Source organism: Penaeus vannamei, chromosome 18 (assembly GCF_042767895.1).
Source record: "Penaeus vannamei isolate JL-2024 chromosome 18, ASM4276789v1, whole genome shotgun sequence".
NCBI classification, from domain to species: Eukaryota; Metazoa; Arthropoda; class Malacostraca; order Decapoda; family Penaeidae; genus Penaeus; species Penaeus vannamei.
Genome location: NC_091566.1, coordinates 29,703,920 through 29,723,193, shown reverse-complemented (window position 1 = coordinate 29,723,193; position 19,274 = coordinate 29,703,920). Strand labels below are relative to the sequence as shown.

The window sequence follows — 19,274 nt, the reverse complement described above, 5'->3', positions numbered from 1 at the left end:
AAAGCAAATTTCACATGAAACTAACAAAAACAAAATCCACACAAATTCTCGTAAACTTATAGGCCTACATTATACTAGAATGCATGGAACCGATAAATAGGTGAACTTTTTAAAAAATCTCTGACATAATTATTACAAATGCAATAGAAAAACCTACCTTGCTGATATATAAACTGGCAATGATGAAAACATATAATTAAAAAGCTGTTTGGACTGTCTCTTTGGTGTGAGTTAACAATAATATATTAATATAACAGTGTTTGTATTGGTTCCTATCTATACAGTAAATATATATCCAACCTGTTGGATATGATCAAATAAATATATATATATTTTTTTTTACATGTGCTTAAATAGTGTTTTAGCTCTGACGAGTATTTAAACAATCTCGCTGTGTCTAGTTCTGTTTACATGCTACGTGATTGGCCGAATGAACCTAAAAGATTATGTACAGCGCTCGCTGATTGGTCGAATTGCTTTATCAGAGCCCTCTGTTGGCTACCATTAGAAAGAGTCGATTTACGATTGTAACTCAGCATATCCAAAGTACCATTTCTTCGTGAATCCCGCTTTGCCATGACTGGTAAACGCAATGGTAAATGGCCGCTGGTAAATGCGTTACGACCGTATGTTAGTGAATCCGGCCCCATAGATTCCAGAGGTGTGCATACTCTTAAGTAGATAGCTTGTGCATATATGAATAACCAGCATAATCCAAGGTACCAGGCACAGCATCCGCAAAAACTAACAAAATCAATAACTCTAATTTACTAGCCATTAAATACAAATTAATACATTTCTCATCATCATGACGACTTTCTATCCCTTTGCCTCTCGTCACCCTCATTGTTCCTTCCTTCCTTCCTTCCTCCTTGCATTCCTCGCTAACCCCCTCCCCCACGGCCTTCTGCAGGAGGCGTTTGGTGACGGGGAGCGCCGCGCCCTCCCTGGCGGCCGCAGCGAGGGATGGGGGCCAAGTGCTTCAAGAACACCCGTGCTGCTTCAGATGGCGTCGACGACTCGGTCAAGCCAGTGGTGAGTTGCCAGTAGTAAATTCACTTTCTCTTCCTTCTTTTTTTTTTTTTTTTTTTTGGCTTGTCTGGAGAGCGGAATTTGCTTCTCTGGTTCTTTATCTCCTCACTTTTCTTCGACCCTTTATTTTATCACTTTCTTTTTACATTATTTTTCCCTCGTCGCTTTCATTGCTCTTTTTATATCCTTTCATCTCTCTCTCCTGCTTTCAAGATATCGGCTTTTCCTATTACTTCTTTTTCTCTTACTTTCTCCTCTTTCACTCTCTCTCTCTCTCTCTCTCTCTTCCTCCTTCTCCCCCCTTCCTCTCTCTCTCTCTCCTTCTCCCCTTCCTAGCTCTCTCTCTCTCTCTCTCTCTCTCTCTCTCTCTCTCTCTCTCTCTCTCCTCTCTCTCTCTCTCTCTCTCTCCCTCTCTCTCTCTCTCTCTCTCTCTCTCTCCCTCTCTCTCTCTCTCTCTCTTCCCCTTCCTTTCTCTCTCTCGCTCTCTCTTCCCCTTCCTTTCCTCTCTCTCTCTCTCTCTCTCCCTCTCCCCTCTTCCTTTCTCTCTCTCTCTCTCTCTCTCCTCTCCCCCTTCCTTTCTTTCTCTCTCTCTCTCTCTTCCTCTCCCCCTTCTTTCTCTCTCTCTCTCTCTCTCTCTCTCTCTCTCTCTCTCTCTCTCTCTCTCTCTCTCTCTCTCATCTCTCTCTCTCTCTCTCTCTCTCCCTCTCCCCCTTCCTTTCTCTTCCTCTCTCTCTCCCTCTCCCCCTTCCTTACTCTCTCTCTCTCCTTCTTCCCTTCCTCTCTCCTTCTCCCTCTCCCTCTCCCCCATCCCCACCAATCACCCTCCCCCTCTCCCCCTCAGCCCACAGCCGCCGCCTTCGGGATCGAGTCTGGTCCCTCGGCCGTGGTGCAGTGGGAGGAGCGCCAGCGGGAGCTCAACCTCCTGGTGTTGGAGAAGATGAGGGAGGACTTCCACGACCGCCCCGACAACTTCATCCTCAACCTGCTGGTGGTGTCGCTGCAGTTCTACAAGAATTATGGCAAGTGCGTGTCGCCTTCGGGTTGGAACCGGAGTTTTTGACTTCGTTTTACTTTTTGTTTTTTTTTTGTGGAGTAATATTTCTTGAGTAATATTTCAAGTCAAGTCATTCGCCGACGCTCTTTTTCGTCCTCCTCATCGTCGTTCTTATCATCATCATCATTCTCATCCTACCCTCCCTACTCCTCCATCTACTCCTACACCTACTCCTACATCTACTCCTACACCTCTTCCTCTACCTCCCAGAGACAAGGCAGAGATCAGCAACCACATCCGGGACCGCGAGCAAGCCCTGAGCAAGAAGATGACCCTCTCCAAGAGAAAGATCATGTACATGGGCGGCTTCGAGGAGATATCAGGCACCCACGCCCTCTTCCTACCGAAGGGAGAGAACTACATGGAGCTTCCTTCGCCGTTGCAGGTAAATGAATAAACAAGTAAATAAGTAAATAAATAAATGAATAAATAAATAATAGACAAATTAATAAATAAACAAATAAAACTGCAGTCTTTAGCTGGGGTGTTTCGGAAGTCGGGGTTCCTTGGCCATTATTTTTTTTCCATATGGAGGAATAAATAATGAATGATGGCAGATCATTCTATAAAACATTTTTTCTCATAATTTCCCCTTAACAATTACTGAGAGATGCTTTGCGCGCGCGCGCGTGTGTGTGTGTGTGTGTGTGTGTGTGTGTGTGTGTGTGTGTGTGTGTGTGTGTGTGTGTGTGTGTGTGTGTGTGTGTGTGTGTGAGAGAGAGAGAGAGAGAGAGAGAGAGAGAGAGAGAGAGAGAGAGAGAGAGAGAGAGAGAGAGAGAGAGAGAGAGACAGACAGACAGAGACAGAAAGAAAGACAGACAGGCAGAGACAGACACAAAGAGAGACAAACACGACCACACAACCTCACAGACCTTCCCCCCACCCCTACCGCACCGACCTCACCCTACAACCACGCATCCTCCCCCCCACAGGTATACATAGTGCATGACAACGTGGAGGTGTATCCCGACGACCAGTACGAGGAGCTGCAGAGGAGGAACTACGCCGATCTGGACGGTCCCGCCTACAGGTTCTGCGTAGAGTACTCCAAGAGACACATGGGTGAGAGAAAGATTCCGTGGTTTGTTTCAATTTTTTTTGTTTCGCTTCTCGTTCTGTTTTTTGTTTTTGTTAGTTTTTTTTTTGGGGGGGGGGTTCTTCTTTATTTTCGTTTTTTTATTTTTCTTCGTTTCTTGTAATTCTTCTTTCTTTTTTTTCTTCTACTAATGCTTCTTTCATTCTTTTTTTACTTCTTTTTCTTCTTTTCCTTTCCTTCCTCTTCTTATTCTTCTTCCACTTCCTCTTCTTCCTCCTCTATGGCTTATGTCAGCGTTTTTCCTTTTCTTACTTTCCTTTTCGGTCTCTCTCTCTCTTCTCCGTCCCCCCCCCCCCTCTCAGTCTTCCTCTCTCTCTCTCACTTTCATTCTTCACATTCTTCCTCTTCCTCTATTTGCCTCCTTGCGTTTCCTTTCCACTCTCCCTCTTTCAATTCTATTCCTTTCGCTCGTTTTTTACATTTTTTTGTATCTTTATTCCATCATTCTAATCCTCCTCCGATCTTGTTCTTCTCGCTCTCTATTTTTTTCTATTTTCTATTTATTTTTTTTCTATTTTTTTTTCTTTCTATTCCTTGTTCTCTCTATTTTCCTCTCGCATCCTTCCTATCTATTCCTTTCTTTATACTCTCCCTAGGACCTAGACGGCTGAGGGAGAGAGGGAGAGAGGGAGAGAGGGAGAGGGAGAGGGAGAGGGAGAGGGAGAGGGAGAGGGAGGGGGAGGGGGAGGGGAAGTGGGAGGGAGAGGGGAAGGGGGAGGGGAAGGGGAAGGGGAGAGGGAGGGGAAAGGGAGAGGGAGAGGAAGGGGAAGGAGGGGGGAGAGGAAGAGGAGAGGAAGAGGAAGAGGAAGAAGAAGAAGAGGAAGGGGAAGGAGGAGGGAGAGATGAGAGAAGGAACCCGAGAAAGATGAGGAGAAGAGGCAAAGAATGGGAAGTGACAGAAGAGGAGGAGGGTGAGAGAGAGAGAGCGATAGAAAAAAAAAAAAAAAAAAAAAAAAAAAAAAAAAAAAAAAAAACATCTCATATCACCGATCATTCTACCCTATCAGAAAAGTGTCAAAAGGGGACACTTTCGGCGCTCGATTACGTAAATCTCAATAACATGATTTCAAAACCTTGTATCATTAGTATTATCTTTCTTTTTATATATAATATCATACTTTTAATCTTTCCGCATTACAGGGATTGTTATTATAATCATTATCACGATCGTTTAATATTACAAGAAAAAAGTATTAAAACCTTTTTCTCGATCTCAAAGTTATCAAGAGATCTAAAATGACAATGACAAAGAAATTGACAAAGACAATTACAATGACAATACTATACAACCACAAGAATCTGGAAATAAAGACAAATAAAAACACCCAACTACAAAAAACAACAAATGAGAATCAAGAACAAAACACGAACGCAAAAAAAAAGAAGTACGAGCGTATAAGAAATAAACATCGACAACAATCAAAACAAATAAAAAATCAAACCAAACAAATTTTCAAATAACTGAAAAAAAAAGATTTCTAACGCCCTTTGTACTTTTAATAAAGAGAGGGAGGGGAGGGGAGGAGGATAGCGGGGAACTAGGGATAGGGGGAGAGGGGAGGTAGAGGTGGGGGGAGGGGAGAGATGGGCGGAGGAGGAAAAGGGGTAGATTAGAAGTGGGTGGAGGAGGAAAAGGGGTAGATTAGAAGTGGGTGGAGGAGGAAAAGGGGTAGATTAGAAGTGGGTGGAGGATAAGGGAGAGGGTGGAGGTGGGGGGGGGAGGTGAAGGGGAGATGGGGAGAGGAGGATGGCGGGGGAGTGAAGGAGAGGGAGAGAGGGAGGAGGAGAGAGGAAGGAGGTGGAAAGGGGAGGATGAAAAGAGAGAGAAGAAATAGAAACAGAACGAGAAGTAGAGAGGCAGAATAAGAGAAAAAAAAAGTATGGGAAAGAGAAAAGAATAGAAAGAGAAAGAGAAGAGGATTGAAAAAGATAGAAAGAGAACGAGAAGAGGATTGAAAAAGATAGAACGAGAAGAGGATTGAAAGAGATAGATACAGAGACAGAAAAATAAAAAGACTGTGTGAGCGGGGGGGGGGGGGGGGTGATTGATGGCTGCCTGAGGCTGATACTGACGAAGGTGAAAACTGATGATGACATTTATACTGATAACTAATAATGTTCTATAATTGGTGACGAATGATCAGAGGTGGTTGCACTAACCATACAAATGTAAGGTAAAATGTCATAATAAACAGTGAATGTTGACGATTATCCAAGGGAATAAAAACAGATTTAATAAAGTGTTTAATATATCAATTTCCGTATAGTAAAACGATGAAATTTAATATAAAAAGTGACAAGCAGATTTAGATTAAATGATTAATGGTTAATTAAATGTTTAAGCACTTCTGACAGAAAATGTTATCTTTGCTTTCAACAGCTGATTTCTTATCTTGGTCTAGAATGGATACATCAATTCACCGGTTACACGTTTGCCAACTGACGCACCACTTTTAATTTCGTTTTAGTTACCAAGTAAAGCTATTATACACGTTCTCATTCATTTATTCTGTCTTTCTTTCTCTTCCTTTCTTTTCCTTTAATGACATGCATGCTCACGCCCAATTTCCATTTTCATTAGCATAAGACGGGAAACACTAAGCATAATGTGGCAAACCGCCACATCATGCTTATTGGCGGTAATTCTTTTGCCTAAACTTTATTTTACTTGTATGACTGTCGAACCATCAAGCCTAATGCTCACTCATCAATAAATCTTATCGTCAATCTAACCAACATTAACCAATCTAAAACCAGTCAGACAGACATCGTAACGGCCCTTCTGACAGCCAGTTTCGCAGCCAGTCTAAGAGCCAGTCTAAAAGCAGCGGCCCATCCCTTTGGCAGGCTACGTGCGCCTCCGCTGCGCAGACATCATCCCGGGCGTCTCTCGCAACAACACCTACGAGGACATCTACGCCTTCATGCCCCCTGTGGACGAGACGAAGCCCGACCCCGTGGTAGACATGCGGCCCCTGCGAAGGAGCTCCGTGGTGTCCCCTGACGAGGACGACCTTTCCCCCACCAGGCATGAGGCTCGGCACTTTCTGCAGCAAGTCTCCTCGATCGAAGAGGGGGGAGAGGACGAAGAGGAAAAGGAAGACAAGGATTCGGAGGAGGAGGACAACTTCGACGAGGAACCCATGAGGCCTCCCACGCACCTCATGGGGCGTCGTCCGAGCGGGATCCTGCCCCTCAATTACCCGACGGGGAGGCTCTCCAAGCAGAACCCGCCGAAGAGGCCCAACGGCATCATCAAGACCGGACTCATGACCCCGAAGGCGCCCCCCGACCCCAAGCCCGGCCCTCGGCTGCTGACGGAGCGGCGTCCCAGCGGGGTGTTCCCCAAGATGAACCCGAACATGGACCGCCTCAAGATCACGTCGGAGCAGCACAGGAAACTTCAGAGCAGCGGCGACAACTTCAGCGCGCTGAAGCGCATTCTGGCAGGGATCGAGGAGGGTAACGAAGAGGAGGAGGACGAGGACTCGCAGAGTGAGAAAGTCAGCCTGAGCGAAGTCAGGCCACACCAGGAGGATTCCGCGAGTGAAGACAGCACCGACCACGGAGCCGAACCAGCAGCCGTAGAGAAGCCGAAGGAGGAGGTCAGGCTGCACGCCTCGATCAACACAGGTTGCTTCATGAACTGCAGGATTCGGCTGCGTGCCGAAAACGACGCATACGGCATCAAGTCGCGCACCGAACTCAGGACCTATTTCTCCTCAGAAAGGTACATGGAGTGCTTTGAAGAGGATTTCGATACCCTGGCTAAGATTATGGGGAAGGAACACCTAGTTGACTCCAGCCAAGTGCAAATGCCCGCGATCCTTGCCAGTGAACTAATGATTGATGGGGTAAGTGTCCTGCCTTTTCAGTACTAACACGATCAACACTTTAAACATAAACTCACTAATATCCTTTCTAAATGACACATACATGAGAACCAACCATGGCATCTAAGCACATCCTTTGACGTACCGCCTCGTGCTTATCTCTCTCCAATGCCTGCCAACAGATAGGTCCTAAGTTCAACACCGAGTTCATCCCCACAATCCTGCATAAGGAATGGCCTCGCTGTGCCTTCGAGTGGAAGCTCCGGGACCGCAAGCCAAGGGCCGACCCAACCACGAAGACCCTCTACAGGTACGTCTCACTTCCCGTCTCCAGCAGACAGCGTGTTCACTTTAAAAACTCAAGTTACGGAAACACAGTCTCTCAAATTACATTCTCTTAAAAACTCAAATTACAGCAACGCATTCTCATTAATATCACCACTAACAAATTCCATCTCTGAAATACAGATGTTCTTTACCTTTTGACTCAAAATAATCATAAACACCAATCATGCAAGTTATCAAATGTTAATTGCTATGACTTAAACGCGAAAGAGAATCATAAGCATCAATAATTCCCTTAGACAAAAAAAGGTCTTTATAATATGCTGTAACAGTACCAGCTAATACCCTTACTTTCTTCCCAAGTATACATGAATACACACAATATAAAGATACCGAGAGATCGATTCCCTGAGCCCAGTCAATAACACCTACTTTAAACACACAACGACCTCTTTACAACCCCTCCTTTAATTAACAAACAACCACCCATTTAAACCCCTATTTTGACACACAACTACCCCTTCACAGGCCTTAGAAAAAACCCTCCTTTGACACAAAACTACCCCTTTACAACCCCTTTCATACACAACTAACCTTTTGCAACCCCTCCTTTCACACCTAACCCCCCCTTTGCAACCCCTCCTTTGAAACCCAACCCCCCCTTTGCAATCCCTCCTTTGACACCCAACCACCACCCCCTCAGATGGCCCAAGTCCTCGACCATCAACGAAGTCGTCAACACGGGCTGCAACCTCGTCCCCATCGGCCACTACAAGCCATCGCAGCCGAACATCGTCATGAAGATGGAGTGGCAGATTCAGTTCAACAAGGCGGAGCAGATCCTCTTGAGGAGTCTTGGCCACTCGCAGGTTAGCTTCGAAGAATGGGCGTTAATTTTTTTTCTTTTTTTTTTGGGGGGGAGGGAGGGTTGTAATGAGATACTTTCAAGTTGGGGATTTGAAGATTCGGTGTGTAGGGGGGTGAGGGTGAGGGTGAGTCTTCTTCTAAGTTTCTTAAACTTGTTGTATTTATTTTTTTCCTTCTTTCTTTCCCTCCTCCTCCCTCCTCTTTCTCTCCTCTCTCCCTCTTTCTTATCTGCTCCTCCTCCTTTACTCTTCTCCCTTTCTCTCTCTCTCCTTCTCCCTCTTCCTCTCCTTTTTTCATTCACTCTCCTTCTATATCTTTTTCTTCTCCTCCCTCCCTCTTTCTCTATTTCTCCTTCCCTCTTCCTCACCTTCTCCTTCAGTCTCTGATTCTTCCCCATCTCTCATTATCCCTCTCCCTCTCTTTTTCTTTCTCTCTCCTTCCCTCCCTCTATTCCTTTCCCCCATCTCAAAAAACTCCCCCTTCCAGATACGCCTCCTCCTCATGGTCGAGTTCCTGCTGCGGGACCACCTGCAGGAGATCCCCGGCCTCAAGACGCAGCATCTCCGGTTCATCTTGTACTGGATGTGTGAGCACAACTTCAGGGACTGGCAGGAGGAGAGGCTCGGCAACAAACTGAAGGCTTATTTTAAGACTCTCTACAACTGCCTCTCCACTGAACACCTTCCGCACTACTTCATCGACAAGTGCAACATGCTGGAGACCATACCTGAGCGCTACTTGAGACAGGTTCAGGTAAGAGGACAATACAAGGCTTTGGTGAAAATTTTAGATTCTTTCTTTCACTCTCATGAAACTTGGAGGTTTCTCGCGCATGTATCTTGACATACATCTTGGGCACGGAATAATTACATGGGTATACGTCCACTTCCACTAAACTACTATGACTCGTTTCATTCTCTGTACTTCTAGGCATTAGTGAAGAATATGAAAGACAACCTTCCAATTTACATGATGCACACTATGCTGCGAATTCGTACCGAGGAGGATTTCTACCCGATGCTCGATGTACGTGAACTGTACAAGCTTCTCCTCCCCAAGTCCTTTAGCATTGGACAGATAAATCCCGCGCTTCTGGGATTGACAGAGGATGATGCCATTGACGAGATGGGGGAAGAAGGCGTGTCTTCGGTAAAGAGGATCTTCAAATCTCGTTCTTAAAGTCTACGGTGTCATCCGTTCTCTTGAAATTCCCTTTGGCATTAACACATTTATCTCATGTTTTTATTTTCCGTTTATGCAGTGTATTCCACCTTTGTTATACCTGGCTGATGCATCCTGTCTGTTCTCAGGGAAAAATAAAAAAGCTTGACGAAGGCGAAGACGTTCTCTACAGTGACTCCGAAGAAGAAAGAGCACATCAAGACATGAAGGTATGTCTGAGTTTCCAATTCGACATTGTAAGCAAATTATTCACACAACTTTTAATTTACACATCATGCATGAACACGCTTATTCCTGCAAGTTTAACCAACTCCTTCCAACTTTCAGGAGCAACTCCACGCCCTTCGACAGCAGCGGAAGCTCGCCGCTCAGCGCACCTCCAAGGACGACCAGAGGAAGAAGAGGCGGCGCTCCACCATAAACCTCAAGGCCAAAATCCACTGCGTGAAAGATCTCCGCTCCGGCAAGGTCCTCAGCCTGTTCGCCAGGCACTTCATCGGCATGGCGCGCGCCTCCAACAAGTACCGGGCGTACCCTCAGGCGTACATGTACCTGCTGCTAGCGGGCAACATGGCGACGCTAATGGAGGAGACCGGCAACGGGCAAGAAGCCGAGGTGTTCCACAGAGAGATCGAGGAGCTAAACGTGGCCTCCAGAGGAGGCGTCAAGGACATGCTGGGGTCGTCGTGGGGCATGACCGACACCCACGACCTCATGCTGGGCAACCCCAACATACGTGGCTCCAACTGGGAGCTCAAGAAGGAGCAGCAGCCTCTGCCGTCGCCCCCTATGAAAGCTTCCCCCGTGTCGGGCCTGAAGCTAACCAAGAAAAATCTAAGCGGATTAGTGGACAACCTCAACGAACTCCAACAAACTAACAAAGTGAAAGTGACGGAAAGCAAAAGCAACGACTCGCTGTCCGACGCAATGCTCATGAGGGAGAGGACCCAGTCGGCGACGAACAACGCCAACGCGCCCCACGACCCTTCGGCCATCGTCGTGTTCTCTGACGAGGACGAGGAGGAGGCGTCGACGGACCTCTAAGGCTGCTGTGGCTAGGAGTTCCCTTCAGTGTAATGTGTCAGAAGTGGGGTCTTGTCCTTCCCACTTCCGCAATAAAGTGATGTATAAAGTGATATCTACGTGCTGGGTAGATCATGTTTAAGCATAATAATCAAATGATACTCTTACGGTGACACAAAAATCATAGAAGTGTGTGATACGAATGATCACGAAACTATTACTTTATGAAAATACATATTGTCACTATTACTCCATCTGTTATACTTCATTCATGAACTTGGTACTTCCATAATATGATTAATGAGCGGAACTTCTTCTATTCAATAAAAGAATAAAAAATGTATATATATTCCCTGTACTCAAATATGATATCCATGTTAAAATGGCATCCATTTTAGTTTTTTACTTTCCTCTGTCTTTTCTCCTGCTTATGAATATCGTTTCTTTTTTATATATATTAATGAAACTGCATTACTTATCTTCCGATGATGTTAAAAAACTTAATATGCACTTGGTTTATAAGCTTCGAAGATCCATTACAAATAGTACTACTTCTGAAGGTGCTCACCAGCGGTAGTTATCGTCGATGGATCTTCAAAGATATAAACAAGTTATTGATTTAATGTATAAATCTTGAATCTGTATATATGTAAATTATTAGAAATAAACTCTTATCCTTGTAATACCGACTTTTAAACCCCGTTAAAACAATGGTATCATCAGTGATATAGCACATTTCATTTTTTAAATCACATTACAGTGCCTGAAAAAGTACTTTGTGGCGGTAAACATTGCAATGCAATATCATTCACTTTGAGATATGTACAAAGCTTATCGCATATTTATTTATTTTAAGCGATTTAATCAATTGATTCAAAGTACCTCCAATTTATTCCATCTGAGTCCTATTACATGCAATATAAAATATATCTGCTTTACTCAACGACTTACCACGTCCACATACAAATTGTCATGCTGTAGTTAATGCTGTACTTTACCTGTATGCCATGTGTTGAGTAGTAGTCAGCTGTTCCTAAAGAAGCATATAATTTGTATCCCATCTGTGCCAGCGTCCTGACTGCCGGAAGCAACTCGTTCTTGTGCTGAAAGTACCAGGGATATATGTATATAATATCGCAGAATTTTGAATTCTCTTTCATTTTATATTTTCTTCTTAAATTACCTTTCATGTATAAATTCGTAGACGTTATCTTAAATTCAGTGGTACTTCTGAGCTCTCACGACCCACCTTGTAGCTACCAATAGAGAGGAGAATGGAGCGCTGGGGAATGACGAAGCCGGTAGAAATCATGGACTTTAAGTAGGCCTCGTAGCGATTCTCCCCGAAGCAAGCCACTTCGCCTGTGGACGCCATCTCCACGCCCAACATCACATCTGCACCTATAATTCAAAAATATTTTTTTTCTTCATAAATGGCAAGTAAAAGTATCCTGGTAACAAATTCCCATATTCGTCGTAAGGTACATAAAAAATTATTCTTTTAACCCATGTAAATTCCTTGATTTTACTGTTTTTTACCTTGTTTTTACTTTTTTTTCTATTACTATTCCTTGATTTTACTTTTTTTTCTATTACTATTCCTTGCTTTTACTATTTTTTTCCTACATATTCTTCCTGCAGCGACACACTTACCAGCCAAACGAGAAAAGCTAAACTGCGGCACCTTGACCCCGACTCTGCCGCAGCCCCGCAACACATCCGTGGCGGCCACCTTCTCCCCGACGATCACCTTGGTCGCACAAGCCACGAAGTCGAAGTCTAGGGTCTTGCTGACGAAGGGGAAAGATCGAGATACCCTCAGGTTCGTCTCGATTACTTTCAGGTGATTATCCTGTGAGAGCAAATGCACATGGAGTTAAATATCATAACTGTGTTGATGTGGAATCAACGAAATCCATATTTCTTACTTCATTTTCCACAACGTAAAGGTGAAAAGAGATCTACCCATCATTGAGTATTGGAACTCAACAAACCTTTATGCATTTACTATACACTCCATTTACATCTCTGAATTCTAAACGTAAAAAGGCCGATATTTCCCATATCCACAACACAATACAGCAATCCACCGTCCTTACCTTCGCAATGAGCTGCATGTTGAAGGGGCCGTTCACCTCGAGCGCCCGGGCAATGGCAGCGCAGATGGAGGTGATCTTGGCCAGGGTCTCCGAGTTGAGGTCCTGCGGGGGCGTGACGAGCGTGGCGTCGCCCGAGTGGACCCCGGCGTTCTCCACGTGTTCGCTCACGGCCATGCACACCAGCTCTCCGTCGGCGGCCACGGCATCCACGTCGATTTCCTGGGGAGAGAGTGGATTGGGTTTAGGTGGTGTCTTTGTTGAAGTTTTTTTGAGGGAGATGTGTCTGGATTATTAGATGGACTGGTTATGTGGGATGTTTGGGGGCAAATTTTTGTGCGGAAGCCGATTCTAAATTATTAAATGAAGCTTTGATATCTAGATTATGATTTCAGACTAATGAACCTTTAACACGCCACACGAAACCAGCCAACCAAATACAAAACCGCTATTAAAAAAAAAAAAACTGATAAAAGCAACAAGACCACCTACCTTAGCTTCCAAAATGAACTTGGAAATCACCACAGGATGCTCCTTGGAAACGGCCGCGGCCTGGTTCAGATACGTCTCCAGGTCCTGCGGCGAATGGGCCACGTTCATAGCCGCCCCCGAAAGCACGTACGACGGCCTCACCAAGCACGGGAAGCCCACCTCCTCGCAGAACGCTTGGGCTGACTTGAGGTTGGTCAGTTCCTTCCACCTGGCGATGGCAGGACAGGATGAGCTCGAACGCCAATTCAGAGGTAAATAAAGACTTGCTGGTTGTAGTACTGGGTATAGGTTATGCTTTACAAATTTTGTAACTATAGTTTTTTATAACTATATTTTTTTTTCTTTTCTTTTCTTTCCTTTTTTTAGGGAATCGTTTGTTGTTTGATTGTCTCATATCTCTTGGTTGACACAAACATAAAACCATGAAACCTCAAATTGTCACGAGGTATTCCCAGATGAAACACAAGCCAAATATCAAACTTGTTCAAAAAAAAAAAAAAAACACTTACTGAGGCTGTGAGATCCCAATGCGATCCAACATACGCGAAAACTTGAACCGGTTCTCAGCTCCATCAATAGACTCTGGCGACGTGCCCAGGATGCGGGCCTTCTGACGGTGCAAATCGAGAGCAATGTTGTTCGGAAGTTGTCCTCCCATGCTCAAAATCACGCCTTTGGGGTTCTCCAAGTTATAGATATCCATCACAACCTGGAATTGAGTTACTCATTTAGTCATGTTCATCCTGGAGAGTGACAGTGACAGTACAAGTGATACTACTTACATTATCATCTATTGCCCTTTCACATGAAGCATTTATCAATAAACCAAAAAAAAGACATTTCAACTTCATGGATCTTTCGCTAGAAAAATATAATAAATCACAAATTACTAACCTCAAAGGACACTTCATCAAAATACAGACGATCGCACATATCGTAATCCGTGGACACCGTCTCCGGATTGTAGTTCACCATGATTGTCCGGTGCCCCAATTTACGAAGGGTTCTGAGGCACTGCACTGCACACCAGTCGAATTCCACTGATGATCCTATTCTATAGACACCAGAGCCTGTGTGAGGGAAAAAATGGATAAAGAGAAAAGATCTAAACTTTCTAATCCATACCTTTTATAACCCTACATCCAAATAAACGTAATTTGGGGAAATCAATTTATGCAAAACATGTACAAACAAAAGTCAAGAAGATTCCTTATTGCAGAGACTGAATAGCTCTCAAAGTGACAATAGATTAGAGAAATAACTTTTCATATCATTCTTATCTTCAAGGAAAAAAATTATCCCAACTTCTATTTTTGAGAACTGAAAACCCTTTCAAACCAAAGTAATTTCAATCATACACCAATGACATACTACCGACTTGATATAAGAAAAATAATATGCTAACGATAAAACCAAAAAGGACAAAAGACAAACTAACCATCCCTCTTTTAAATAAAAGTCCTTGTCACAAAACAAAACTAAAAAATGATCATGAATGAATACCAATGAATATGAAAATACAAAAATAGGAAAAAGAATACCTATCACAAGAGTGGCGCCGGGAGGGAAGGCAAGGTCATGAGTGTTTCCATTGTAGGTGAGATACAAGTAGTTGGTGGCAGCAGGCCATTCAGCAGACACCGTATCCACCTGCTTAACCGTAGGCATGATGTCTGCAAAATAGATTACATAATTACTATAGCTAAACAATTTATGAAATGCATAATTATGTATTATACAGCATTATACAGTTGTACATTTGTATGACACTAAATTAACTTTCCTATAGCTTAAAACAATGATGAACGCAAAAAATGACTAAATTCAATTCATAATAAAGAAGAAATGTATCAAATATAACTCTTGGCCAAGCTTATTTACGACATTTCTCCAGCAAACAGTCCCCTAGCAAAAAGTGTATAGGCCTATAGTTATATAATTGACCAGAAAAAATAGTTAATCCATAACAAGTATTATAATCAACAAGCTTTCATTTTACTCGTTTCTTTACTTACTGTGCTTCTCCCTCAACGCACGCACAGCAAGATCGGTGCACTGAACAGCATTTCCAATTTGCTTATCAGAAAAGCCTAGTTGTTTGGCACGCTGCAACACCTCCTCTGTGAGTTCTTCATCGGCGAGGCTCTCTAGTTTATCATACATATCGGTGATATTCTGCAGAAAAAGGCAAAGCGAGAACTAGTTTTGCAGACTTACATTATAAACGCAGCAATAATAATATTGAAATTAAAGAACAGTATTCATTGTGGCAAATGTATAAGAGGTATGAATCTGAATGAACATCTCCTGCATTGTGAATGTACTGATTCTTAAACGTATCTCCCCTACATTTAAATTCATCCTTTGAAAATTCAATATAACCATATTTCAAATATTTCTTCGATTAATTCCCCAAAATAATAATTTGAATATCATTCAGTACATTAGGATTATCTGTTATCCAAAGTCATCTACAGCTTATTCATTCAAAAAATAATTCATTCATTAATCAGTCCCAATTTAATATCATTACAAAAATACTAATTCACCTTCATCTTGTAGAGGAACCACTTGTCAATTTTGGTCAAGTTGTACAGCTGTTCAACGTCCCAACCCTTCTTCAAAGCCGCTGCAAGAACCAGCATGCGTTTGTCTGTTGGCTGCTGGAGTTCCTGTGAAATGGAGAGAAAAGATAAGATTTTTTTTTAAATGAGATATAAGCTGTATTTACAATCATTTGCGTAACATTTAAGGGAGTTATCCATCAGCTCTCTCCTTCGTTAAAACCATTTGGGTTTTGATTTTTAAATAATATGGCCTTAATGTGTCCAATATTCAAGTCTTTTAATGAGATTTTTCATATTGCTAATCGTCAAAAAGTTTCAAAGTCAGAGCCTCAGTTCATTTCAAAGAGATTCTTCGATGAACAATATTTTATTACCTTTCTAACAACTAATGCACAAAAAACAATAAAAATATATGTTAAACAATTTGTCCTGAAAATACAAATATCTATACCCTTATTATTAAAGTACACGCATACTGAACGCACAAAAATGAAATTACGAAATAGGAACTGAACAAATAAACCCCACTGACGTTTTCATCTGCTTCACTGCAGTAGGGATCGAAACCACTCGTAGTCTCATCAACCATCCTCAAAGCCTTCTGCAGCGCCTCTTCAAAGCTCCTGCCGATGCCCATCACCTCTCCGACACTTTTCATGGAACTTCCAATCTGTCAGTGTAGAGATTAATGGAGGATTTGTGGTACGCGTCCTTTTTAATTAGAAATAAATCTAGTAATAACAAATAAATCTAGGGCTCTCTATTAACACCTGATCCAAGATAACTCTCAGTAAACAAGCATTCTATATAAATACATTATTCAAGGAATTGTTTTATAAAATAAGTATATATACATATCCAGCTTACAACCTTACAGGATTTGCGCATACGTTTTAACACCAAAGAACAAGCCTTTTCCCCCACCTTGGTAGAGACCCTATTGAACTTGGAGAGGTCCCAGCGAGGCACTTTGACCACACAGTAATCCAGCGAGGGCTCAAAGCAGGCAGTGGTCGAGGCCGTGACCGAGTTGGTCAGGTCTGGAAGGGCTTTCCCAAGGGCGAGTTTGGCCGCCACGTATGCCAGAGGATACCCTGTCGCTTTGGAAGCCAAGGCGGATGAGCGAGACAGCCTAGCGTTAACCTGGGGGAAATGAAAAAAATTACCTACCTGTAAAAATATTTCTGCACCTCATATAATTAAATACTGCTTATCTGAAACATAATCTGCAGATACGCAACGAAAACCTACACAACTAGCAACAGTTACCCCCAAATGTCTAATAAATTATCATTCCACGAATACAAAATCTATACATTAGTTACAAAAGACCTCATATTACCTCCCCCGACACCACTACGTACCTCAATGATATAATACTCCTCCGAAGTGGGATTCAAAGCATACTGAATATTGCATTCTCCAACCACTCCGAGGCGCCGAATAACAGCCAAAGCAGTGGAGCGAAGGAGATTATACTCCCTGTTGGTTAGGGTCTGAGACGGAGCCACGACGAAGCTCTCGCCTGTGTGGATTCCTAGAGGGTCCACGTTCTCCATGTTGCACACCTGGAAGCACAAAAGTTGGGGAGAATTAGAAATACATACAAAAATGTTAATTCCTCTTAGACTTGAAGATACACATTCGACTTGAAGGTGCAAATGAGTCTTAAAGATACAAATTGCTTAAAATATAAGAAATTATGGAAGTCTCAATATGCACTGTACTGTAACCATTTTGTTTGAAGACAACTTTCACGTCAATTACAAAATCGAAGTAATCCAGTTATTTCACGTTATCAAACAACTTTTACGTCAATTACAAAATCAAATTAATCCAGTTATTTCACGTTATCAATCAGTGCATTGTCACAACAAAAGCAGTAATGTGCGTTAATATCTGTCAGGTATCAAGATTCCTTCTATGACCCTTCTTAACCTTTTGTTGCCTTTGACTTTTAATACCACTCCTTTAACTCCACTTCAACTTAGTCCCTTAGATCTGTACTAATCCTTTCATAGGCGTTTCTCCATCAATGTTTCTCTAGATATATTCCTGTGATCAGAATGGAATATTCTATCATTATTATATCCTCATAAGATATACAGTATTTCATGAGATTCATTTTATATTCAGTAAAACCTAAAAACTCATTATCACATTTGCTTAACTGGTTAAACTTCACCACATATATTCCAACAATATTAGATTTTTTTTTTTACTAAGACTTACCGTGATACAGTTGTCAAAGGCATCTCGTACAACTTCATATTCTACTTCTTTCCAGCCCTTCAGGGACTTGTCTATTGAAGGGAAAAATACATTTATTCTTAAACTACATGTATTTAAAAATCGGAAAGTTCATTTAATGTTTTACGATCTGAGATTCACAAACAGCTTTTCTTAGAGAATTATAACAGCATATTTGCATTCTAGTCATATATGAAAACTCAATTACTGAAATAACTCATCCATGCATATTCATTAACCTAAATATAGATTAACCGGAAATCTTTAAAAAATCAACCACAGAAGACTCAACATCATAATTCATAAAGTTACACCAGTATAATTGCACAAACTTTTAGAACTTACCGATGATAAGCTGATTAGAATGTGCAAAAGCTGAAGTGGCCAATTTCGCAAGCTCTTGAGGTGTGTCAGCGAAGCCGGATCCGAGGCCACCCAAAGCATATGCTGCTCGAGCCAACACTGGATAACCTATCCTTTCTGCTGCTTCTAAGGCCTATGATAAAGATAATGTTTGTGTTACTTAGAAAAATACAGTATTTACATGAAATCGTACTTTCGACTTACTAGATACTTGTAAGATGTATCATAGAAAAGGGACAAAGACTTCTTTTGCGCTAAACGGTTCCTTACCTCCTCTACAGAATATACAGCAGCTGAAGGAGCCACTCGCTCTCCCACAGAAGCAACGACTTCAGCAAACATCTTCCTGTCTTCACTCTGGACGATTGAAGTTACGGGCGTCCCGAGGACCCTGACCCCATATTTGGCCCAAACGCCAGCTCTCTCCAGCTCTACCCCGCAATTGAGAGCGGTCTGTCCTCCGAAGGTCAGCAGCACTCCGTCTGGACGCTCTGATTTGATTACCTGAAAGTAAAATTAAAATATCTCTATCGTCTGGTTTTCTTTTTGATTCACAGTAAAAAATCACTCTTGCCTAATCAAAAATAGAAAGACATCCTTCTTAGTTGCAGAAAAAAACTGTGTGAGGTCCTCCTTACCTGCTCAACATACGAAGCCGTTATAGGTAAAAAGTACACTTTGTCAGCAAGACCCTTGCTTGTCTGGACGGTAGCGATGTTTGGATTAATGAGAACGGACTCGATGCCTTCTTCCTTCATTGCTTTGATTGCCTGTGAACCTGAATATTAAAAATTATCAGTAATCGCATATACATGATACACAAGACGACCTTTAATTTTCAATTCGCAACGATGTCCAGTACCATATAAGATGCTGTAAATGTTTAACTTCTCACCAGAGTAATCAAATTCTCCAGCTTGGCCAATAGAAAGGCCTCCTGAGCCCAAGATAAGGACCTTGTTGGGAACTCGACCCACGTCAGCCTGGGGTACATCTGGGATGGGCCTGTCCAGATCACGAGATAGTATGAAACTAATTTACTTTCTCTAAAAAGAATAATAATATACATCAAATCATTGCTCTCTGATATATCCATTACGAAACAGTATGCGGCACCTCCAAGCCAAAAACTCA

At 42.6% G+C, this 19,274-nt stretch overlaps 2 protein-coding genes across 12 annotated transcripts in view; one reads left to right on the top strand and one right to left on the bottom strand.

Moving 5' to 3' along the window:
• LOC113813773 (uncharacterized) overlaps window positions 1-11,055 on the top strand; it is a 48,293-nt gene extending 37,238 nt beyond the window's left edge. For both annotated transcript variants that reach the window (XM_070133113.1, XM_027365833.2), the window contains exons 2-12: window positions 914-1,035; window positions 1,874-2,055; window positions 2,297-2,471; window positions 3,019-3,148; window positions 6,030-7,036; window positions 7,198-7,325; window positions 8,004-8,169; window positions 8,654-8,920; window positions 9,098-9,316; window positions 9,478-9,558; window positions 9,677-11,055. In XM_070133113.1, coding sequence (XP_069989214.1) covers window positions 967-1,035; window positions 1,874-2,055; window positions 2,297-2,471; window positions 3,019-3,148; window positions 6,030-7,036; window positions 7,198-7,325; window positions 8,004-8,169; window positions 8,654-8,920; window positions 9,098-9,316; window positions 9,478-9,558; window positions 9,677-10,393 — 3,141 coding nt within the window. In that variant the 5' untranslated portion in view covers window positions 914-966 and the 3' untranslated portion in view covers window positions 10,394-11,055. The remainder of the gene's footprint in view (window positions 1-913; window positions 1,036-1,873; window positions 2,056-2,296; window positions 2,472-3,018; window positions 3,149-6,029; window positions 7,037-7,197; window positions 7,326-8,003; window positions 8,170-8,653; window positions 8,921-9,097; window positions 9,317-9,477; window positions 9,559-9,676) is intronic.
• Window positions 1-19,274, bottom strand: part of r (carbamoyl-phosphate synthetase 2, aspartate transcarbamylase, and dihydroorotase rudimentary) — a 160,119-nt gene that overhangs the window by 77,330 nt on the left and 63,515 nt on the right. For all 10 annotated transcript variants that reach the window (XM_070133102.1, XM_070133103.1, XM_070133105.1 and 7 more), the window contains 18 exons: window positions 19,036-19,145; window positions 18,779-18,918; window positions 18,411-18,644; window positions 18,123-18,273; window positions 17,760-17,830; window positions 16,892-17,095; window positions 16,452-16,670; window positions 16,060-16,197; window positions 15,510-15,632; window positions 14,976-15,135; window positions 14,502-14,633; window positions 13,855-14,030; window positions 13,470-13,669; window positions 12,961-13,168; window positions 12,472-12,690; window positions 12,026-12,224; window positions 11,622-11,773; window positions 11,371-11,475 (listed from right to left, as the gene is read on the bottom strand). In XM_070133102.1, the coding sequence (XP_069989203.1) occupies window positions 11,371-11,475; window positions 11,622-11,773; window positions 12,026-12,224; window positions 12,472-12,690; window positions 12,961-13,168; window positions 13,470-13,669; window positions 13,855-14,030; window positions 14,502-14,633; window positions 14,976-15,135; window positions 15,510-15,632; window positions 16,060-16,197; window positions 16,452-16,670; window positions 16,892-17,095; window positions 17,760-17,830; window positions 18,123-18,273; window positions 18,411-18,644; window positions 18,779-18,918; window positions 19,036-19,145 (2,941 nt within the window). The remainder of the gene's footprint in view (window positions 1-11,370; window positions 11,476-11,621; window positions 11,774-12,025; window positions 12,225-12,471; window positions 12,691-12,960; window positions 13,169-13,469; window positions 13,670-13,854; window positions 14,031-14,501; window positions 14,634-14,975; window positions 15,136-15,509; window positions 15,633-16,059; window positions 16,198-16,451; window positions 16,671-16,891; window positions 17,096-17,759; window positions 17,831-18,122; window positions 18,274-18,410; window positions 18,645-18,778; window positions 18,919-19,035; window positions 19,146-19,274) is intronic.